Source organism: Crinia signifera, chromosome 6, assembly GCF_055691185.1.
Source record: "Crinia signifera chromosome 6, ASM5569118v1, whole genome shotgun sequence".
NCBI lineage: Eukaryota > Metazoa > Chordata > Amphibia > Anura > Myobatrachidae > Crinia > Crinia signifera.
Genome location: NC_139222.1, coordinates 216,374,220 through 216,399,621, shown reverse-complemented (window position 1 = coordinate 216,399,621; position 25,402 = coordinate 216,374,220). Strand labels below are relative to the sequence as shown.

Below are 25,402 nucleotides of genomic sequence, written 5' to 3'. Positions count from 1 at the left end.
AGGATTGAAATCATTCAGGTTTGTACCTTTGATATAGTAAATGGGAAGCTTTCTCCAATAGGAACGGCACTCTTTGATACTGTCCAGTTAGAACCTTTACGGATCTGTTACCATTAGCCATTCCAGTTCACTTCTATTATTTGGAATGTGTGTAGCTTGTTTACTAACATTGTATATAGCTGCAAAATGCTCAATAATCAGTCATCAATTCTCTTTTATTTATCCAGTGCCCGTCTAGTGAAACTCAGTAACTTTATGTTTTATTGCACATTTTGCCCCTAAGTTATTGTTGTGGGAATCCCAATGTGTGTTTCATTTGCTATGCCTGATTATTGTCTTCTGGCTAAGTCGAATAAGTAAGGCGAGTTCTTCTCTTGCAGGCCCTTTCTGTGGGGATTTTCCCCTATGTCCTGAAATTGCTGCAAAGCTCTGCACGTGAGCTACGACCGCTGCTTGTGTTCATTTGGGCCAAAATCCTTGCGGTGGACAGTGTAAGTTCTATGGCTTCCTATCGGCATACCATCGGGCGTGACATTGTGGATTGATTTGTATTAGAGACAGACTTGTCTGTATCACAACAAATTTGCCCAGAAAAAGTATGTGCTGATATTTAACACTAATAGTAATTGATAATAAATTGTACCCTTTTTTTTTCTCAACCGTAGTCTTGTCAGGCAGATTTGGTGAAAGATAATGGGCACAAATACTTCCTCTCCGTTCTGGCAGATCCATACATGCCGGTAAGAATCGTCTGTGCTATTTCGGCTGTCTGGCAGTTGAATGCATTCTATTTATTTTCACTTGTACTGAGCTGCTCTCCCTATTTATGCCTTTGGCCAAACTATAAAGTAATTGAACAATTACACCCTTTTACCCATATTGTCTATTAAATAAACCCATTACAGAATATAGTATAGAAAACAACTGGACTCCTCCAGGAATGTAAAAACTCTTATCTATCAGGAGTTTGTCACAAAAGAACGTCTGGGCTGCAGTTTTGAAGTTCAGAAATTGCTATTTTTTAGGTTAGTTGTGTGAAGATTAATATTGAACTGTTTTGTCATTTAGTGTAAGCACCATTGCTTCATTGATATTAGCAACACTTTAATTAGATGTTTAAATATAGAACTATGTAATGCAGCCATTATTAGCATGTTCTTTTATTTCATTTCTTCTATCAGGCTGAACACCGTACAATGACTGCTTTCATTCTGGCAGTTATAGTGAACAATTACACTACCGGCCAGGTAAGTGATCTCTACGCTAAAGTACACTGGGAGGGGCTGGTGGTCGTTGGTGGGCAGGGGAGGGGCTGGGGGTTGTTGGTGGGCAGGGGAGGGGCTGGGGGTTGTTGGTAGGGTAGGCAGGGGAGATGGTGGAGATTGTTGGTGGGCATACCAGGCCTAACTCAATGCACTCACACGCAGTGATTGATTTATGATTATGCTTGTAGGGAGGATTCATTTACAAGTGATTGAAAAGAAGTTGCCACTTTGTGAAGAATAACTGGGAGTGGTGTTAAAAACGTGCACGTGTCCATACTAGTTTTTAATATGTGATTGGCGTGTGATGCAATCTAGTTCAAAACGCACAGAAATATTGTACCGTGTGTGGGCACCTTTACTTGAGGAGTCAGTGTTGGCCTTTATCTGCGTCGCTGGTACAAATGTGTATACAGTTGCAAAGCATCCGTTTGGTGTCTCTATTTAAACAGTGGCTTTTTAAATTACATTTTTCACATCCTAAAAACTCGCATTTAAGGTAACATTAGTGTCCAACTATGAATCAGGTCTATAGACATTGTTTATTGTTAAACTATGAAGGAATGATGATAAACTCCTCATGTACGAAATGCTAGGTGAAGATATAACCGTGCCTTTAATCGGAACAATGTCAATATGCTCTTGCTAATAACATTCATATATTATTTTCTATATATCAGGAAGCCTGCCTGCAGGGAAACTTGATTGCAATCTGCCTGGAGCAACTTAATGATCCTCACCCACTTCTCCGCCAGTGGGTTGCTATCTGTCTAGGTCGAATATGGCAGAACTTTGATGCTGCACGCTGGTGTGGTGTTCGTGACAGCGCTCATGAAAAGCTTTACAGTCTCTTGTCTGACCCCATTCCAGAGGTTAGCCAAAAGTATTAAGTTCCCCAGAAATGACTAGGAAACCTCTTTTTACTTCCATGCATTAAATGCATTTTGAAGAGGCATACTAACCTGCTCTTTGATACACAGGTACGCAGTGCGGCAGTGTTTGCTCTTGGAACCTTTGTGGGAAACTCAGCGGAGAGAACAGATCATTCCACAACAATTGATCACAATGTGGCCATGATGCTGGCACAACTAATTAATGATGGCAGCGCAATGGTCCGCAAGGTATTTTATTCCGAAGGGGTGGGAAGTGTGCTTGGAAACCAGTAGAGCGTAAAGTATTTGTTGTGCTGTGTGTGGAGTCACTCTTAGGGTGGTATTCAATCCCTGATTATGGCTGTCGATCCCTCCTGACAGCAGTGATCCAGGCCCATTTATGTTTTGCCCGACAGCAAATCGGCAGGCGGGATTCAATGTCCCGCCTGCCGACTGACGAAAAGTGGTGTGTCCGTGTAAACGACCGGGAACGCGACAATCCACGGCCATTGAATTGCATTGAATACCCCCCTTAGTGTTCTTGTCACTAATAACCAGTGACTTACATAAGAGACTTTTTCAGGTCCACAGTGGTTGCACCCATGTGATGTAAAGTACAAATGTCCCTTAGGAGACTCATAGGTGGTGACCTTAATTGCCTGTCAATTAATACCCCATTCACACCAGCCTAAATTCCCTGGTTGAGTCCGGGAACAACCCGGTACTAGCGCTGGTGTGAAAGGTTCCCGGGACAAAATCCCGGGCTAATTTCAACCCCGGCTAGGTACCAGGGTTGTTCCCTGGTTCAACCCGGGGACCTGGCTGGTGTGAAAGGTACAGGGTATACTTACACGGGTCCTCCGTGTCCTGTCCGACGGGAATTAATGCAGGTGGCGGTCGCAAATAACGGGACAGCCGGTGGATGATGAGGACGCAGCTCTCTGGCGTCAGTGAGGGCGCCGGAGTGCTGCGTCATCTTCATCCGCCGCCTGTCCTGTCATTTGCGCCGCCGCCTGTGCGGAGGACCAGCATCCGGGGTGAGTATTCTCCCCACCTCCGCCGACGCCATCCCGCCGACTGCCCGCCTCCTCCCCACCTCCTGCCGACCTCCTTCCCGCCCCCCTTCTCACACCAGAAAATGCAGGGACATTTCTGGTGTGAATGGGTCCAAACCCGGGAATGTCCCTGCTTGTCCCGGGAACTGAATTCCCGGGTTTGTCCCTGCATTTCTGGTGTGAATGGGGTAAGACTGCATTCTCAGGAATATTGGTTTAGCTGATTGGCCACCACACGTAACACCTCTCAGGCCTTTCTGTATTCTTATGAGCAATTTTTATGCCCACAAAGTGGCTTCCTAGACTGTGTGTTGGCTTTGACCACACTTTAAAGTGATATTTTTTAAGAAATATAGAACTTTTATATGTAATATTAATAAACGTGTTACTTTATTTTGATGTGCTACTCCCTGTATTTGTTCCCTTTGCTAATGATGCTACATACAACTACAACATGTGTACAGTATGTTTTCAGCTTTGTAATATATGTCCATGTCCATCATCGTGTACTTCTTCATCTTTATAATATTTTTTTTTTCATCCCTTTCTCTTGTCATCCCAGGAGCTGGTTGTAGCTCTCAGCCACTTAGTTGTACAGTATGAGAGTAACTTCTGCACGGTTGCGCTTCAGTTCATGGAAGAGGAGAAGAACTATCCCCTCCCCTCTCCAGCTTCCATGGGTAGGTGCTGCTGGTTAAATATCTTCTAACAGACTCTCCCTATTCGTATTGTATGTTCATAACCTGGTGCCCACATTTCAGAGGCAGGCAGTCTGACTCCTGTGCGGGAAGCACCCAGCACCCCTCGCTTGCGATCTGTCAGTTCCTACGGGAACATCCGGGCTGTGACAACCCCTCGAAACTTGAACAAGTCTCTACAAAACCTCAGTCTGACGGAAGAGGGTAAGATGGTTGTAAAAATATTGGCTGGAAAGAACCATTTTCCCCTCATCAAGCTCATTCTTTTGGAACAGAGAAAAAGATTTGAATTTAGGCAAACAATGCAATCTGTAAATTTTAACATGTGCTGTATATATTTATATATGTATATATATATATATATATATATATATATATATATATATACACATATATGTATAGTAGTAGTCATAGTAGTACATGTTAAAAACAATGAAGTTACTGTATCCAAGACTTGTTGAATAACCCTACAGTAGTGACTTCCAACCTTTATTGTAGGTTGAGAACCTCTACTTCATAGTATCTACATACAGTATATAACACAATGATATATACATATATTTATCAATTACCTCACAATGTCAAATATTTACAAGTTACCTTAAAATGAATAGCTATGTTTACAATTTACCCCATGAAGTCCAAATGTTTAACAATGTCCACATAATGTATAAAAATATGTACTAGGTTACCCCATAATGTCTATTATTGTTTACAAATTGTCTTATAAGATCTGTTAAAGTTTGCCAATTACCTCATATTTATAAATGTTTACATGTTACCTTCTAACACCTAAAATTCTTTATCAGTTACCTCATAATGGGGCAGATGTATTAAGCCTGGTGAAGAGATAAACTGGAGATAAAGTGGAAAGAGATAACGCACCAGCCAATCAGATCCCAACTGTCATATTTCAAACACAGCTGATTGGTTGGTGCGTTATCTCTTCCATGTTATCTCCACTTTATCTCCAGTTTATCTCTTCTCCAGGCTTAATACATCTGCCCAATGTCTAATGCCGCGCACACACGGTGCAATTCAGGGTCACTTTTGATTCGATTTTGACTATATAGTCAAAATCAAATTGAACTGTTTTCAGACGCATTTCTATATCAAATAGAAAAATAGACTGTCCAGGCAAGGCTATATAGTATGGATCTATACTATATATAGTCAAAATCGAATGGGTACACTGGGGCCTTAACAAGGGTATTAAGCCTTAACAAGAGATAAATGCAAGGGTGATAAGGAGAGATAAACGTCCAGCCAATCAGCTCCTTACTGACTTTTTTCAAACACAGGCTGTAACATAGCAGTTAGCAGGTGATTGGCTGGGCGTTTATCTCTCCTTATCACCCTTGCATTTATCTCTTGTTAAAGCTTAATACATCTGCCCCACTGTGCCTTGCGATTCGATCCTGATTGAATAGAAAAGGAATCGCACTGTGTGTACGGGGCTTTAGTTTTTGTAGATTGCCCTGTATATCTATATATGGTCACCAGTTACCATACAGGGGCACATGCTGAGTAGGATCTGTGTCTAAATCACAAGAACTAAATGCACCCACCTATACAAAGGTGCAGCGCTGCATATGCACCTATTTTAGTCCTGGAGACAACCGTTTATGCACCTGGTTTACACCAAAAGATTGTTGCTTTACAGTGTTAATAGTAAATTGTAAAATGACAATTCATACACAGTATAGTACATGTCTGGATAGTCTTTTCATGATAAAGTAGCATTAAAGTCAAGGAAGTTAAACCAACACGCAAACACAAAATTCAATATGTTCAAATCAATACACGCAGATCCTTTGCCTTGCCCTTTAAACGATGACATGAGAAATATGCTTTGTGACTGATAAATGATTGCTAATATTACTGTAATGATGGCATTACATCTTTCTACTAGTAATATAGAATGGTAGCTGTTCAATCGATTTAATAATCCTACTCAAGTGCATGAAATGAAGGAGTTATTCTAGACAAGAAAAATATTCCTCCAGCACGCAGAAAAGGATCAGCAATGAGATATAGATATGACATAATAATAGTAATACAGAGATCTATATTTACCTAATACTCCAGTGTAAACTATAGAATTGAAATACTACTGTCTAATACAATTGATTGTTTTGTTGTTTTAAGTGCTAGATGCTAAAATTGTGAGGTGGTGGTGTTTGCACTGCAGGACACCCCAGTCATTTTATTATAATTAAAGCCAGTGCCCACTGCCAAGTAAACCAGTATCCTATTCACTGCAGTGTTCCGGATGTCCAGCACCATGTCTTTCCTTTTAAATAATATATTTTAAAACAAATTATTGCAAATAACGCAGCAAACACCTCTATCATTAAAGTGAAATATGCTGAGGTATGTAACGGAATGTACCTTCTTCTTACTAGGTGCACCTTCATGTTCCATATCATAAAATCATCCATATGGTCATTGTTATCTAGCCCTTGGGCACTAGACCTTTGTGTAGCAGTACAGTACAGCAACGTGACAAAAGCAACATTCCATGTACGCAATTTTATAAGTCTCTTCTACTCTGTTGTTTTTACTCAGGGGGCGGTATTGCAGCTTTCTCTCCTGGGAATCTTAGCACCAGCAGCAGCGCGAGCAGCACCTTGGGGAGTCCTGATAACGAAGAATACATCTTGTCCTTTGAGACCATCGATAAGATGAGACGTGTCAGCTCCTACTCATCACTCAATTCGCTAATAGGTAAGCACTCTAAGTGGGTCCCTGTATGACAACATTAATATAAAGCGCATGTCCACCCTGAATTACAAGTGAAACAATGAGAACAAAAATAATTTTGCTTTAAAAGCAAAACTAAAAGTAAAGGCCCATACTCACTAGGCGACTACAAACAGCATGTTTGAGCGGCGTTCAGCTCAAAGCCACCCAGTGTGTATGCCCCGGCGGTGAGCGCTGCTGCGCGCTCCCGCATCATCGCCGGGAAAGCCGCTCATCTGCTTGTATTACCAGCAGATGAGCGGCTTTAAGGACTGCTTTGCATAGCGCTGCGCTATTCAAAGCCGTCCTCCTCCTGCTGACAGCGCTGGGCAGGGGGAAAAACAACTCAGTGTGTATGCACTGAGTGGCATTCCACCCCTAGCGCTGAATGTAATCATCGCTGTCCATACATGCTGGGTGCTGGGCAGTGTTCCCTCTAAGCTGTGCGCACGTGCGCGCGCACACAACTCGACGAGCGTGCGCACAGACATTACAACAGAGTGCACAAAGCAGCACTGGTCCCTTTTTGCAGTTGTGGACTCGATTAATGTGTGTTTCACCCATTAACTACATTGTGTGCTGTGTTTTGAATGTTTAAATGTTTAATATCATTTTGAAGCAAAGTTAACACAAATGCTAAACGTCATTTTCCAGTTATATATAAGTGACGCACAAAAATTTAAATTTTCTTCCAAAGTTGCACAGCCAAAATCTTTTGCTGCACACAGCCTTCGTAAAATTAGAGGGAACATTGGTGCTGGGCATAGTTGCCCCCAGTGTGTATGGACCTTAACCCAAAAAGTTTTTTAAATATATTAATGGTAAAAGGTTAAAAAAAGAGAATATATGGCCTATAATAAATGGCAAAGGAGAATGGATTATTGAGTATAAGGTAAAGGCGGAGGAACTGAACTTATTTTCATCTGTATTTACTAGAGAAGAGCAAGCGGAGGGAACTGATAAGCAACACAGTCGATAACACTGCATTACTTAATATAGAAGTTATTGCTAAGGATGTCTGTAAGCAAAATCAACACAAAATAAATCACCAGGACCAGATGGGAGCCATCCAAGGGTACTAATGGAACTGTGTTTGGAATTCGCTTAGCCCAGGGACTCTCAAACTATTTTGCTCTGGGACCCTGTCAGACAATAAACAAGATTACAGGACCCCAGCAAGTTCCAGTAGAATTGCCACCAATTCATGTAGTCAGTAGACCGCACATACACAGAGTGAGGTTACGCTAACGGAATCACTTAAAACAAAAGCAGAGATAAGATCCTTTCAAAGTCCCTGCCCTACATGTGTATTTTAATATATTAATGCAAAATTGTAAAACATATACTTGCTATAAAGGCTATGGGGATGTCAGGGAAGCAGTGGGTGACAGGAAGTCTGGCTGATGACTCCTCAGATCTCTAAGCCAGTGATGCCAGGATTGAAATGTAATAAGGTGCGATTTTTTAGACATGTGCGATTTATGGCCAAAAATGGACGACTTTGCACGTTTTCCAAAAATCACACAATTGATAGGGTGCAAATTGTGGTTAAAATCACACTTTTTGCCACACTTCAATTCGCATCCAAATGTCTTCACATTATAAAGTATACAACTCTCAAATGTAATAGGGTGAGATTTTGGAAAAACTTTACCAAAAATTGCAAAAAAATAATAGACCAGGTTCTGACTGGCGAATTTGACAGACCCATCATCATCAGATCTGTGCATGGTTCCGTCTTAAAAAATGTGTGTGCAGTCCCCCCTCCTGAACATAACCTGCCCTAGGCTCATTGAGCCAGACCTGGTTCCAAAATGCGGGAGACAAAAAGCGTAGGGGTCCCCCGTATTTCAGAAACCAGCCCCGGACTCTCGGACGGGTCCTGGTTCCAAAAATATGGGGGACAAAAAAATTGGGGGTACTCCGTATTTTGGAACCAGCACCGGGCTCCAACAGCCCGCGGTGTCATGCCACAGCCGTTATCATTACTAAAAATACTAAATGTCGCACGTATTTGTTACTAAAAAAAACGCACTTTTTCCTTACTAAAAATTGCACTAAATAGCATGCGAATTCCAACTGTGTCTAAAAAATCGCACTCTATTACATTTGCAAGGTTATTTTTTAAATGTGCAATTGTTTTGCATGTGATATTAAAATATGACAAAAAATCGCACCCTATTACATCTCGCTCCAGGAGTCTGAAGTTATTCACCTGATTTTTCAGACTCCTTTGATCCCAGACTGAGATCAGAGAAGTCATCAGCCTGCCTATCAAGACCCACTTTGGGGTCAGATCCCACAGTTTGAGAACCGCTTGCTTTGGCCATTGCATTTGATCTTTGTAAATTCAATTTAATCTGTTTTAGTACCAAGGGACTGGAGATCAGCAGAAGAAGTACCTATATTTAAAAATGAAAAGATAATGGATCCACGTAATTATAAATCGGTGGTAGGGAAATTATTAGAGGGAATATTAAGGGTCTATATTCAGGAATATGTACTGCAAAATAAACTAATTAGTATGAATCAGCATGAATTTGTGAGGTATAGGACGTGCCAAATGAACTTAGTTTCTATAAGGAAGTTAGTGGGAATGTGGACAAAGCTGAGGCAGTGGTCATGGTTTACTTAGACTTTACGATGGCCTTCAATAAAGAGCCTCATAGGAGGTTGATGCATAAAATGGGGAGCTGGGTCTAGGAAATATCATGTGTACCTGGTTGATGAACTGGTAGGGAACAGAGAGTAGTGGTGAACGGTTCATTTTCAAAATGGGTTTCAGCATTAAGTGGTGTACCACTGGGTTTGATGCTTGGACCACTTCTCATCAATTTATTTATTTGTGATATAGAAGTAAAGTGTCCATTTTCTAGGATGAAAATAAATTGTGTAGGGTTATCAAAACAAATTAGGATGTCTCTGTTTTACAGAGGGACTTAAACAAACTTGAGGATTTGGGCAGACATGGAATATGTGGTTTAACATAGATAAGTGTAAGGTCATGCACAACAGGGTCACTTTAGATCAGTGCTTCTCAATTTTAGTCGAGTGCATGTTTTACAGATCTCCTTGCTGGAGCAGAGGAGTATTTATCATCATCCCCATTTTATTTCCATAGATGATACATAGTTTGTGATGTGATAGTTTGTGAAAAAGGCAATTGTCCATCGAGTTCAACCATATTAAATATATGTGATGTAACTGAGTCATTTTAAGGTAGACAAGCCCTTATTTAATGGCCAATATATCACTGACCGGTCCTCTTAATGTACATTATGCCGATGGGTGTAAGTCTGTATGTTTTTCTACGCTAGAAATTTGTCTAGCCCAGTGGTTCTCAACCTCGATCCTCAACAGTGCACGTTTTTTAGGTCTCCATTAAGAATCACTGGTGAAATAATTAGCTCCACCTGTGAACTTTTAAAATATGTCAGTGAATGAGTGAGGTTGATTCGCACGGCTGCAAATTCGCATTCTTGCGAGTCCACCAAACCCCGCCCGGCGAACGCACGCCCCCCCAGCAAAGTGCGGCTTCGCCCGCACAGCAGCGAATGGATGTTTTGCATAAACATCCATTCGCTTTGCTGGGGTGTCCGCCCACATCATTCAATGGTCGGTGACCATCGAATGATGTTTAGCGTGCACGCTTATATAAGTGACTGGGCGGGCAGCTGACATCCGGTGATGTCAGCTACCCGGCCCACACACCCGGGTCACTGCCTCATTACCATGAGAACGCCCAGCGTTCTCATGGAAACGCCCATGGAACGCTGGGCGTTCCCATATGGTAATGGGGCAGCCCGGCGCTCCCCGCCCATCTCCGCCCCCCCCCCTCGCTGCCATGGGTGCACGCACCATATGCCTGCACATGCGCAGATACCCGTCTGCGCATGCGCAGATGGCCAACATCGGAACTGCGTGCGAATGCACGCAGATCTGAATAAGGCCCACAGTCTTTAATGTAAACAGAGCTCCTGACAGTTCCATATACTGACCCCTGATATATTTGTAGATATTGATCATGTTATTATCTTTAATATACCCAACCTGGCTAATCTTTTCTCGTAGCGCAAGGACACTAGACCCTTTAACAGTTTAGTTGCCGTTGTATGTACCTTTTCAAATTAAATAAATATCATTTTTATGGTGTGGTGGCCAGAATTGCACAATGAATTCCAGGTGAGGCCTCACCAATGCTTTATTGAATGGTAATATTACTGTGTCAACCATTGCCTCAATACCTCCTTTTCTACAAGCTAGTATCCAATATCCTTGACAGCCAAGTTTATTGTCAATTTGCACCCCTAGGTCCTTTTCCTTTAGTGAATCACCTAGTTCTATCCTGTTTAGTTTATAAGGTACTTATATGTTAGTTGGGCGCCCACTAAGCTATTGCTTAATTTTCCGCGTCCGCTCACCACGCTTCGGGCTCGGTGGCTCACCACACTATGTAAATTCAACTCCATGCCGACATGGATAGTGGGGGTATTTAGTGGGGGTATGAGCGTACTAACTATAGTGGGTGCCCAACTAACATATAAGTGCCGTTTATAATGCTGATTACTGATCCTGAGGTGCATATGTTTCTCAGTATGGGACAAAGTGAGCCCACACTATTACCATGAAAGCTCAAATTACTGTCTCGCTCGTCCAGTTTTCCTAGTGTGAGTTTACCCTCCTGATTTTCTTCATGTTCTAAGAAGCTGTGCGTGATGGATACAGTGACGTCCTTTGTCCGCAAGACTCATCGCACCAGGACTACATCATGTCCTACTTCTATTCATCACTTCAGCTGCCCTGTTCTCTGCATTTCTTCTACCATCCCTCCTCTTTCATTATACGGTTTCTTCACTCCGTGCGCTCCTCCCACCACTCTGTTATTGCTTCTAATCTTCTCCTTCTTCCTTTTTGATCCCAGTTTGCTGGCTTCAGTCTCAGAGTCCTCTAGGGCTCACAGTGATCATTAATAGCTGTCTCTGCTACAAATCGCACAGATTCAGGGGAAATATTCTCATCAAAGGGAAGTTTTAAAAACCTTCAAAAATGATCAGTCAGAGAAGAGAGATACAATCGCCAATCCTTTCTCTTCTCCCTGGGGTTACTCACCATGCACTGGATCTCCAAGTCTTGTCTAGTCAGGAAGCACAATTACTACATATGAATGAATGGCAACAAAAGGGTATCTAAATAAATCCCCATAAGAAGCAGTCACCATGTTTATTAAAGCCTGTGTGAGTGTTAATAGAGCAATATTAAGTGCTAATAACATATGTGCATTGTAGAACAAACTTTTCTGTACAGAGCTTCAAAGATTTCTGGTGCTCTATTATAAGTTAAGATACATATATAGAGTACATATGTGTATGCTCAAGTGCATGTGTGTGTGTCTATGTGTATATATATATATATATATATATATATATATATATATGGGGAGCAGACTCTCTTATCGCGCCACTAATTTTAGTAGTTTCTTTGTGGGGGCTGCCAAACTTACATGGAGCCCTGTTGGATGGGGACAAGAAGGATGTGGATAGCAGTTGTGGGCTGGCGCCCCTTAGTGAGATCTTTGATAATTAGATCTATAAAGCCTTTAGTCAGAATTCCATAAACAAGCAAATAAAGTCCAATGATTTGTATAAGTTTATTAAAATGTCTCTGGTTCCACACTACAATGGTGGTTTGATCAGACCATAAAAAGTTCAGTGGTGTATTTCACAATAGCAATATAGACGATCCCAACGCGTTTCGTCCCCACACGGGACTTCATCAGGGGTTCGCTAAAAGTATAGGGACAATTTCCACTATTTTCTTGGTAAAAAAGGTGTCTTCAGATTGTATTTATATGCTAGGTTCTTATAACTCCCAAGGTACCCTCAATATTTCGTTGGTCCAGATGAAACAAGATCAAACAAGGTATTTGATCTCTCAAAAAGTTCGATACATATAATCAATTGGGTCCGTATATGTATAGAGGTTTAAAATAACTTGGGATTTCAGGGTTCGAGGGTATTCTCCCTGCTAATACGCCCACAATCTGTTCACTTCTTAGGGATATTAAGATATAAAAGCCGTTAGGATAAGCATTCGATATATTGGTTGTTGCTCCTCCAATTAGCCCTGTCTGGTGGACATTCTCATTCAGGGGCCGCTTTAGATCAATGTATACTCGAGAATAGGTGCATTCAGTATGCAGTAACAAATTGATCGGCTATACGGTTATCACTGTCCTCTAGGAGATGTGTGCCAGTGTACAGGTTCAGTGGGAATGAGGGGCGCCAGCCCACAAGATCTCACTAAGGGGCGCCAGCCCACAACTGCTATCCATATATATATATATATATATATATATATATATATATATATATAGCCAAACCGGCACTCATTCAACAAAAGGGAGCCCGAATATAGAGAATGGTTGGTGCGGCACTTTAATAAAATAATTAACATAGACACAAGTGAATGAGAATCAACGTTTCAATCATTTCAGATTTTCATCAGGATACAAACCATAAAACCAAAAGTTCCTACCTGACATTCCAGGTATACCCACAAGGACGCCTAGCAGTGCACAATGCACGGCGCATATCAATGGCAGCCTTATCCCCATAGCAACCAAAATACATCAACATACTGAAAAACAATACAGCAAGGTGATGTTTTACGAAACATTGTACAAAATGAATCAATGTCAATGTATATATGACTCACATAATCTGAAATACTATCAGATAATAGTCATAGTGTCAAAGATAATAAGACAGCATTAATCAATTAAAACCACAGGCTAAAATGAATTGAAAAGTGGAAGGGATTCATTCAAACCCTAGGGGCAATGACATAACTAGTACTTTGTGGGCCCCATAACAAAATTTCGAAAGAGCGCCCCCCCCCCCCCCCCAAAAAAAAAAAAAAAAACATGATATGGGGTGGACAGTGGGAGGAAGGGCAAGGATGTTAGGGTTTGGGCTGGGTATTATGACAATATGAATAGAGTCCTCCTGTACTGTGTGATGTTGTGTGACCCCCTGGCCTCTCTGCAGCTCCGGTTGCAGGAGCAGATGCCGCGGTATGTGGAGCAGAAGGGCTGGCTGTAGGTACCCGCATGGCTGTTAGTGGCTGGGAGGATGTGGTTCGCTCCCGGCTGTACGAAGCACAAGGGGAGCAGGGAGTGCACATGCTGGCCGCTAACAGGATGACATATATGGTACAGTGCTGTCTGCCAGTGCATGATCCGCCAACTGCTACTTCCTGCGCTGCTCTTACCTTCTGCCCCCGCTGAGGTCCGCTTTTCAACAGGAAGATAAGTTTGAGATGCAAGGCGGAGACAGCTCAGGCATCCAGTAACTATGTTTAGGAAGAGGGATCGGCGATGATGTCAAGAGGGGATAAGAGAATACTGGGGTGTTCGCTGGGACAGAATGGTCAATTTATATACACTGTAGTTGCTCATTGCTCCCCAGAGCCGGCCTTAGGCATAGGCAAACTAGGCAATTGCCTAGGGCATTTGGAATGCCTTGGGGCATCAGCAGCTTCTGCTTATTAAAATGATATGCAGCATGCCTATATTCTGTGTGTGAGTGAGGCTGTATCTGCATATGAAATAGTGTATTCATGGAAATCACTGTAACATAGCATTCCGTATGCAAGTACAGCCACAGTCGCACACAGAATATATTCATGCCACATATCATTTTAATCATCGGAAGCTTCTTGTGTGCAAATAAGACACTGCTTTGTGCTGGGTTGCAGTGTGGCCATGGAGGTGCTTAAAATACAATAATTTCTCAGGATTTTTTTCTAAGGGTATAATGTGAAAAATGTGAGGAGTAATGTATATAAGGTAAAGTGGTACTACTGTGTGATGTAACGTGCATAAGGGACACCATCGCATGATATATTGTGAATAAAGTTGCGCTACTGTGTGGCAGAATTTGAATTGGGTGTACTATTGGGTGGTCATGCCCCTTCCCAGCAAGAACACACCCCTGTATGGGCTGCGCACTGAATGTGTGCACTGTTTCTATTTAAATATTGCAGGTAGGAGCACCAAATGATGACTGCTATGATGAGGGTTGATGGTGCTGGGAAAGGGGAGCAGGGTCAGAGGCGGAACTAGTGGCGGTGCTAGGGGGCATCAGCCAAAATCTTGCCTAGGGTGTCATTTAGGCTAGGGCCGGCTCTGTTGCTCCCCCTGCCCCTTCCATTGGGAAGTAAATTATTGCTACCCGAAACCAGGTGCAATGCAAACCAGGTGCAATGCAGTGGGATTGCCAAGTGGCCAGGCCCCCTCCTTAACAAGAAAATAGAGCAAAACTTGAGCGCTAGGGATGGTGTATTGTGCTTATACACAGGTGGCTGCCTTCTGGGAGAGGGTTGCCGCCCTCAATACAAGAGATACCAGAAACAAGAACCAGTAGGCGCCTCCTGTATATCAATATAAATTTTTTACACAATTAACAATCACTAAATAACACACATAGAATAAAATAAAATAAAGGATAAAAGGTATTTGATAAATTGCATGCATGCACTATTCAATTAAAAGAAGGCCATATCAATGCGTTAGCATAAATGTGTAACAAATAGTTACCAAGTCCTGGATTGGACCAAATGGGACAGTAGTAGCAGTCACTCCATGGGGGGTAATCCCAAATACAGTCTGTGTTGGTCAAATATTTTTTGTAATCCTCCCGGCAAGTGTAAATGCTGGAGTGGAGTGGATTCCCCTAACTATCGGCAGACTGAGGACACAAAGGGTTGATTGGGAGCATATACCCCCGGCAAAAATCCCCCTTGTACACTCTGGTCCAATCCATGGACATTCACAAGCAGCACAGGGTGTTCCCCCTGCCGACGCGGATACATGGAGGACCGTGATCAGCCAGTCTGCTTCCTACAGCAGCACAAGTCTACACGGAGTTGCGCCCGCCGGAGACTGTGTACTTCAGCCTACAGTCGGCTTGCTGGCCGCTGCAGCAGCTGTAGCTTGCACACCAAGGCAAGGCATACTGGTCAAGTGTGCCCACCCACTCCGCACTACACACTGTAGATTTGTGAGACAGTGTCAATCCTCCAGCCAAGCGACCAAGGCACCATCCCCAAACTGTCATCTGCAGCTGTGAGGGATCCACTCCACTTTTTCCAGCTCTTCCTTAACAATAAGGGTTTCATTGAATCCCTTCCAATTACTCACTGCATATATAAGGTAGAGCAAGTCCTGGTGCCCTCCGGTGAATGTACCCCAACAGCAGAGTCATCCCATATAACCAGCATACGGTGGCACTCAGTAACAGATTACACCGAAACGGCCTTGGACGCCAACATTTCAATGTTATTCACAAAATACATAATAACACTCACCATTCTTGTACTGCTAGCCATCACCAAACCCTCCTTCTGGACGGAAGCCGGCGAATGCCGTAGTCGCCTGTGCTCCCTTCACCACCATCTTGGATGCTGGAAACTCTGCATTCAACATAAGCACTGGCAAGCTTATACAGACCACACTCATATAAGAGATACATTATTCAGTCAGTTATAAAAAAACAATGCAAACCCATTGTTTAATTTAAACCCTTAGGGTTTAGAGGAAAATCCATTTGGACTTTTTTTGGAACAATAATTTTGACCTGTTACCGCCACGCCGTAGAGGCAGGACATGATCAATAATCATGTGTTTCAATGCAGTGGGGGAGTGACCAGATAATGCCTGGCAACAGGTTGTGTACTAGTGCCAGTTATGACTGTAAGGAGAGAACTATGAATGGGGGAGGGTTCCAACAGCAGTCCACCCCCGTTCACAGATCCTGGCGCTAAATGAACTACAAAAGTAGTTCTATGTATACTTGGTGAAATACCAATGATTAATTTAAATTTTTAGATTACCAGCTGCAGCAGATGCAGATGAGACTGCTACGTCTCACAGAAGTACAGAAAAAGGGTTTTTGCACTTGCGCTGCTGGGTCTAATAGGATAGCCTGTGAACCATGCTGAACAAAACAGTATCCAGACACATTTGAAGTTTTCGTATTAAATTTTATAAAAAACACACAATAAAAAATGAATTACATATAATTTAGACAGCAATTTAGTCTAAAAACAAATATAATACAATATAAAGACAGGTAGGCAATTAGATTAATAATATTTGAGTATCCCACTCCAATGAGGTCGCAAGCTGAAGGGATTTATTTAGCTGGATATATCCAAAAAGCGGGTATATGTAATAGTCAAGCAGCCAGTAATTGGTTAGTAGCAAAACAGCCAGTAGGTTAGCTTGTAAGGAGTCAGGGGGGGAGAAAAGGTGAATGGCATAGGTCAAAGCAGGTATGTTAGAGCGGTGGACAAGCTGTGTGAAGCCTGTTAGCGCATAAACGCAAGATGTTGTCAGTCAGGGAACACACTTGGTCCAGTTGTATAATGCTCACCCTCCTTGTAGAATTTGACCGGAGGGCACGGGGAGCCTGATGGTAAGGGGGGCTCAACCCAGTGCACGCGGTGGTGTAATGTCCGCAAACAGGTATCCTGCTGTAGAAGACCCTTTGAACGGGGAGCCTGGATGTAATTACGGCTCAACCCGATTGGATGGGAAATGCAGTGACCCCAAATGGGGCGTCTGGCTGGTGGCTGGCAATCCGGAGCAGCGTTTTGTGGTGGAAGCGCTGTGAGTGGCAGAAGGTAGCCGTTGTTTTTAAGTGCCGGGCGTACGTCAGCTCCGGAACAGTGATCGCGACCTCAGGGGTGAGAAGATTTAGGGCGGAAGTGCTTCGCTCAGGGCGGAAGTGCGTCAACGCGTTTCGTTCCCCAGGAAACCGGGAACTTTTTCAAGACAAAGTTTACACGTCCACCTCTATGCTATTTAAGGTGTCAACTTGATTGGTACTTTATTCAATATATAATCAATTACTCATATAATAAAACTTACAAATGTGTCTGGTATTTAATGAAAATAGACAAAATATATTTTATATAACAATAAATAAATGACATCGTAAAAAAGTAAGAAAAGATGATCGTAATGACATGATATGTTAAATTCATTCTCAATACTACTAATTAATCAATTAGATAGTTTAACAAATCCACTGCCACATAGAGAGTGGTCAGAATACTTGGATTAGTTATAAGTCACAAAGTTTTTTATCAGTATATATAGAGAGAGAGGAAATTCTTGGATACATCAGAATAACAATATTTTGTTCGTTGTTTGTTGTTTTATTCATTAACATAATTGTGTCCTTTTTAAGGACCATAGTAAAATAGGGTCTAAATACAAGTCAGAGGATTTTTTTCTTTTTTATATATATAACCTTGATGGTGAGTTGCATATGAAAGATACATATAGATATCAGCGTATATAGGAGATCAGAAATAGCTTAATATCAGAGGATATTAGTCGAATTATTTTAAGCAGAGTTATTTTGGGCAAACCTAAGTTCAGGAAGCAGGTAAAGAGTAGAAGAGAAGAGAGGGACATCATATTATAAAGGTCGGGAGACATAGAATCCAGAATACAGAAAGTAAATAAATATACATACATATATAGAGAATCTATGTAAATGAGGCGTCAGTAGTCAATATAATTCTCCAATGAATACTTAACATGGATCGATGATTTTTGAAAGTTCAAGATTTGAGATTTATCTAGTTCTGGTGGTATTACACCGGTACATAATAGTCTTGGGGTACAATTGTATGAGGTGGGGGAAGCGGGGACTGCAAACCCCAGGCATCATGGTACTCCCAAGTGTCTGGGGTAGACCCCGGTCTCCCCAGCCCATACAATGTTATCCAGATTTATGCTAATATGTTTCATAAATTGGACATAAATCTCTATACAAAAGGATAGAGTAAAATGAAAAAAGGGGGGGGGGGAAAGGGTAAGGAAGGAAGGTGATATATAGGGAATTAGATGAAGAATACATGGTTTTTGGAATTTAAGAGACAATAAATGACTTGACAGAATTAAGAATTTGGATTGTAGATGAAGCTGTGCTAGACTGGAGAAAGTATAATCCTTGAACAGAAGGACTAAACTGACAGATTCTGTCTTTTAATCCATACAGGTGAGATCAAGGGCTTCATTTAAGCCTAGGGGGCTAAGAGTATCCATTTTAAAAATCCAGGAGGACTCTGCTATGCACAGCCTTCTAAAACGATCGCCCCCTCTCTTGGTGTTAATAATGTGGTCAATTCCCATCACCAAAAGGCCACTTGGATCCACGTCATGATGGTTTAAAAAATGACGAGGGATACTATGATTGAGGTTTTTTTTCAAAATGTTGTTACGATGTTCCCTAAATCTGGATTTTAAACTGCGGGTTGTTCTACCGACATATTGAAGTCGGCATGGACATTCAAGGATATATATGCAGTACTCCGTGTCACAATTCATGAAATGTTTGACATCAAGGGGGAAATTTACTAAAGGAAATTTGTAAAAAAATAGGTGTATTTGTATCCAGAAATACACTTATTTTTGACATTTACTATCCCAAAAATACGGCAATTGGTATTTGTATTGATGTGCTATCAATACGAATACAAATTGCCATATTTTTGGGATAGTAAATGTCAAAAATAAGTGTATTTCTTGATACAAATACACCTATTTTTTTACAAATTTCCTTCAGTAAATTTCCCCCCAAATGTCTTATTATTTGAGGAAGAGGTTATTTGATTCGCCTTATTGCGCATATGTTTGCATGTAAGGCATATATTTTTATTGCATCTAAAATTCCCTAAAGGTTTAGTGGGGAGCCAGGATGGTTGGGATGTAGTGGGGAGAGAAGGTAGGAGGCTAGGGCAAATATGATCTTTGATATTCCTATTTCTTCTAAATACCATTTTAGGTTTAGTGCAAGTTGCTGGAAGAATTTTATCATATTTTAAGATCTCTGAATTTTTTAAGATGATCTTCTTAATATCTGTAGATTTATTATTAAATTTAGATATGAATAAGGGAGGGTTTTAGAGGAAAATCCATTTGGACTTTTTTTGGAACAATAATTTTGACCTGTTACCGCCACGCCGTAGAGGCAGGACATGATCAATAATCATGTGTTTCAATGCAGTGGGGGAGTGACCAGATAATGCCTGGCAACAGGTTGTGTACTAGTGCCAGTTATGACTGTAGTTAGGACTGCAGCACGAGTTGCTTGTATGTGCTGCGCCATCCTTATCTTGAACTGGCAATCCGTCTTGCCGATGGGCATATAAGTACATATATTTCAAAACTGGAAGTACATCCTAGTCTATGAAAGATCTTAAACGATTTAGGCAGGGTCGGATGTTTAATAGTATTACATCTGAGCATGTACCCACAGGTGGTGCACCCTGTACATTTTACACAACCCAATTTGGGAACTCCCCAAAAGTTACTTGGTGTCTTCTTCCCCATGCTTGTCACATTGGTATGAACGACAGAGTATATTGTGCATGTGTGTGTTGAGTCTTATTATTGAGCATCACACATCTTTGAAGCTCTGTTCATGCATATTCTAATTTTTAATTAACTACGCTGGTGTTGATGCGGTTGGATGACTGATTAGTACGTTTTCTTTATAGCATGACAATTTGCAGTTCTTACGAGTGCAATGCCAGGGGTGAACTTCGACTGCTTTGTGTACCAGCATATTTAAATAAAAATGTATTCATCATATAAATAAAAAAAAAAAAGATGTTTTCACTATTATTATTTACTGTGTAAAAATTGATTTATCCCATAATAATAGCATTAGTAATAGTAATTAATAATAATAAATACATATATAAAAGATACAGTATTTATCAATGTCCCATCACTGTCATGAAATGGTTAAATCCTCAGCTAATGCAATTCCCATCGGGGGGCTTTGAATAATGGATTAATAAAAAAATATTATTATGTTTATTATGTTTTAACTTTCGATGCAATTCTATATTAATATGATCTAATGCTGTAATTGACAAAGCAGTATCTGTGAAATACATTGTATATACTAAGGGCCTTATTCTAGTTCACTCTTTCTGACAAAATCCTTCTTAGATGGACAAAACCATGTGCACTGCAGGTGGGGTAGATGTAACTTGTGCAGAGAGAATTAGATTTGGGTGGGGTTTTACTTCAAAGTGAGATCTATATTGCAGTGTAAAAATAAAGCAGCCAGTATTTACCCTGCATAGAAACAAAATAACTCACCCAAATCTAATTCTCTCTGCACATGTTACATCTGCCCCCCTGCAGTGCACATGGTTTTGTCCATCTAAGAAGGACTTTGTCAGAAACAGTCAACTAGAATAAGGCCCTAAGTGAGAAAATATTGATGCTGATATTGTTTATTGATTTAAAAAAATGTTCTATATAATAAAAACAGTTTAAAGATGGAGCTCCAGTAAAATGTTGTCAAATAGTTGGTGATTCCAGTTGAATCGTATTTTTTTTTTTATTTAAGAAATGTTCTTTTCATTCATAAATGTACAGTATAATTATTTAGTTATTCTTCTTTTTGAGAATTTTCAGTATGAATGATGTTCCCTCAGCCACACCTCTTACCCTGTGCCATGCCCAGCGCCATGTTTATCTATTGCAACAATTGCCAGTGTTCAGTCTTGAATTGATTTATAATACTAACTTTGAAAGTAGGAAGGGGACTAACTGTTATTTAGTATTTCCCATCATATGGAATGCATGTCAATAACCAACTGTAGTGGCAAATGCAGGATTTCTAGAGGGGGGTTTTCACATGCAGTCTCCCACTCTGTAGAACATTGGTGCAAGAGGGGGAGCAATAGCAGAACCTTGTAATGAAACTGGACATTAATGTACACATTGATCGTTTTTATACTCTGCATACTGTATTCAGAATAGCATCAATATTTCAAATTACATATGATATGTGGCTGTATCAAACATATTTAATATATATAAGTTGTCATGAAAAGGTTAAAGATACCATAATAACTGCACAAACATAATAGAACCAGTACTGCACTTTCACTTTACTAAGCTCACATTCTCCCAGCTTCTAGTAAGACTTCTGTCTCTCCTTCCTGGCAGCTGCTCTCTGGTCCAGTGCACTGATTGACGACTCAGAACCACGCACACAGCAAACTTAATAGAAGAAGCTGCTGCCATTGTGCATGTGCCAGAAGTCTGTCATTTTACTTATAATGCATGATCTAGCAGAATCTCTAGTATTATATACCCATGCTTTTGTTGTCATAATTTGAGCCATTTGCTAAGAGAAGAGGCTCTGGGCAACCAGACCCCCCCCCCCCTCTTGCATTTGCCTATGAACAGCTAGAGAAAAAACTCTTTTAGGCCTTATAATAGTTGGTTGATCATATTTACACCTGGTTTCCATTGCAGGAGTTTCTTTCAATAGTGTCTATACTCAGATATGGAGGGTTCTGCTTCACCTCGCTGCAGACCCATACCCAGAAGCATCAGACCTTGCCATGAAAGTGCTGAACAGCATTGCCTACAAGGTAGAGTTTTTCTTGGCAGCCTTTTCCTCTGTGCACACATCTTGTCTACTGTTTCATTTTTGTATTTCTTGCAATGTCTGGCAAGCAACCTCTTTAAATTGAGTAAACCGTGTTCTGTGAGAGTTCAGAGAGAGTTCACTCCCCACTGCTACATGTCATAGTGATTTAGGTTTAGTTTACATTTAGGGTTTATGTCAATATCAGTGAGAGGTGGGTATGGAATGTAATCATTGAAACCTGATTTCATTTTTAGTTTTTCGTTCACTGAATCTCTTACAGAGCACCTGCTACATTGAAACAGCAGTGTGATGGCCTCCAGATATCTACTGTCAGTAGGTAGAAATAATTTTGGGGATTCCCTGAGTTCTGCCCTCACTAGTCACTGCTGTAAATGGGTGATTTGGAGAGAGAACCTGGCCTCCCAATTGCAGAAAACAGAATGCAAAATGCGCTAAATTGGATTTCTTAGAACATTGGTACAAGTACTTTCACCAGCAGAGGGTAGATATGGTACAGTGCAGGGGAGACCCCTGTTAAGCCTCTGCTGCTTTCCAGTACTATTTGATCCTGTTTACTAATAACCCTTTCACATCACAAACACAGGTCGGACCCGGGATTGCGATCCCGAGTCAGGCGCTTTGACATTAAACCCATGTTGCCTATTATACAGAAGCCAACCTGGGTTTAACCCGCTTTCACACCGCACCTCAATCGGGGGCCATACGCCACCAATCGGCAAAAACCCAGGTTGGAGATGCGATGTGAAAGGGGTACATGTCCCCTAGTGCTATTAAGGAGAGATTCATCAAACTAGATGATCAAATATTTTAAAAATCCTGCCATACTCAAAAATGTAAAATTTAAATGCAGCAATACCTGTTTATATATATATATATATATATATATATATATATATATATATATATATATAGCAGTGCTAGTTGATAACATTGTAGGTGAATAAATTGGTTTGGTTTGCACTAGTTAAATGATACAAAAGTGTATTTTTGCCAAATTGCCCTATATAATGTACAGAAATATTTGCCCACTATGCAATGAACTAGGAAACAATTAAGTTATTCTTGACTAAATGAGAAATTGTCTTGTTCATTAATTGGTTAAAGCAACAAGTATTCCTATCCTCTTCGTGTGAACAACCCCGGTTTCCAGTAGCACTGTTACAGCATAGTTGTAGGAAACACATCATTTGTTGGCCAGCCAGGCATATACAGTAAGTGACCGCTTGGCTGACCAAGTAATGTTTGTCATGTTTTACTTCTTTATCCATAGAGGGGCCGACAGGTAGCATGACCACGATACTGCTGGATCCTGCAGCATCTCTCATTAGAAACATGCAGAGTCCTATTGGGGGAAAAGTGCTATATAAATACATAGAATAGAATAGAAATATTATTATTATTCTTCTACCTGCTATTTCTATTTTATTTTAAAATGCAGAAGATAAGGCAAGAATTATACTTTAGTCAGACCACAAGATGATAGACTCCCAATTAGCGTGGGATGCCATTGTTACAACACTAATTAATGAGCGAATTGGGGTCTTGTATTGCTTGCATGTCCTCTTTATAGCTTACACAAGATAAATGTAGGGTTAGTGTCTAGAGGAAACCCGATAATTAATGATTATAATTGCTAATGCTATAAGATGGATAATGGGGATGTGAGCAGCTTGGTGGGGAATTCCCCGCTGCCTTGCTATAGTAAATGTTATTGTGGCTGCATTTCTGTGTGTACAATATACACAGTGGTGCTGAGCTGTTCCCCTGTGGCGGAGTCTTATGAACAAGGAAGCTTTCTCTTTGATTGTGTCAGTATGTGTGTAGCCTAAAGAGCAGGCATTCCCAACCGCGATTGTCAGGACACACTAACAGTGCCGCTTCAGTGATACCCATGCTTTAGGGGTATGGTTCATTAGGTCGACCACTATTGGTTGACAGTCAAAAGGTCGACACATGCAAAAGTCTGATATGAAAAAGATCGAAACAATGAAAATGTCGACATGGGAGAAGGTCAACAAACATGTGAAACTGTTTTTTGGTGCCTATGTTGAACACAATATAAGTGTACCGCGTCCTCTCGCATGGCTCACTGTGCCCGGCACACTAGTATATTCTCCCTTCTATGCCCACTGGGATGGTTAAAGTATGACCAAGTCAGCCATGTCGACATTTTGCTTGTGTCAATCTTTTCACCATGTCGACCTTTTTCATGTGTTAACATTTTTGACTGTCAATCGATAGTGGTCAACTGAATGGCGGCATACTGACTTCAGCACAGATCAAAAATAACAAAGGTACTGATTAAGTCACCTGTGCCCAAGTATGGATACCATGCTATAGAGAATTCTGTTTATTTAACTCCTAAACATCCACAGACCTGTTATCCTTTCCTGACCCCAGACCATTTTATTTTCTTTCTAGTTTAAAGTTCTCTGCCCCCCACACACAAGCAGAAGTCGTTGTTCATGGTTATATCACCAAATTAAGCAGTCACTTTGAGTTCTGTTGGGAGAAAAGTTCTATATAAAGAACTGTTATTATTTTTCATGTTGAAGGTTAAGTTTCAGAGCAGTCAGGTTGAACACTGGGATTTTGAGAGGTCCAGGCAGCGGGGTACAGATTTTGATTAGATAAACTGACCCTGGTAACCCCTTTCTCACAAAAATCTGATTTGCAGTAGTGTAGACTGTGGTGATGTAAGAGTTATTAGAGTACTGGCAATCCTGCTCTCCTATTGGCTGAAAACACTCCATTCATGGAACCATTCCCATCCTGTTCGCATGGCAGGAGTATAGCATATTTTAAAGCATATAAAACCCACTTAAATAATGTAACAGTGAGCTGCTGTTGTATTGCTCCACTTACGTAAAATTGTACTGTAGAATCTAAGAGGATCTCGCTTTATGTAGTGATGCGCGAGCATGCACACTAACACTGGAATAAGGAAGGATGATTCATTCAGGGGATATAAAAGATATACACACCCCTGTTGAATTTTCTGGTCTTTGTTTAAAGATGAATCATGTCAGACCTGTTTCCATCTGTAGCGTACTTTTAAAAACCAACAAAATGTAAGTAAAAATAGACATCTCCCATTTTGTCCTATTTAGGGACACTGGAATACGGTGAGTTAAGTGGTGAGGCTGAGGAGTAGGCACTAAATAGTGAAATCTATTGGTGCTAAACCCATACCCTGTTAACCCCCTCCCCCCTCCACTGGCGGATTTTATTATGCAGTATTTTTGGAGTAGGCATGTCGGCTGTTTATGTTAAGTTCTT

The 25,402-nt window shown here is 41.0% G+C and overlaps 1 protein-coding gene across 5 annotated transcripts in view; it reads left to right on the top strand.

The window, feature by feature from the left end:
* The window catches only part of RPTOR (regulatory associated protein of MTOR complex 1), a 370,661-nt gene that overhangs the window by 311,890 nt on the left and 33,369 nt on the right, over nt 1-25,402 (top strand). For 4 of the 5 annotated variants that reach the window (XM_083148831.1, XM_083148829.1, XM_083148830.1 and 1 more), the window contains exons 13-21: nt 381-491; nt 666-740; nt 1,182-1,247; nt 1,943-2,134; nt 2,243-2,383; nt 3,752-3,869; nt 3,951-4,091; nt 6,456-6,614; nt 21,985-22,103. In XM_083148831.1, coding sequence (XP_083004957.1) covers nt 381-491; nt 666-740; nt 1,182-1,247; nt 1,943-2,134; nt 2,243-2,383; nt 3,752-3,869; nt 3,951-4,091; nt 6,456-6,614; nt 21,985-22,103 — 1,122 coding nt within the window. The remainder of the gene's footprint in view (nt 1-380; nt 492-665; nt 741-1,181; nt 1,248-1,942; nt 2,135-2,242; nt 2,384-3,751; nt 3,870-3,950; nt 4,092-6,455; nt 6,615-21,984; nt 22,104-25,402) is intronic. The other variant, XM_083148832.1, reaches the window with a different exon arrangement.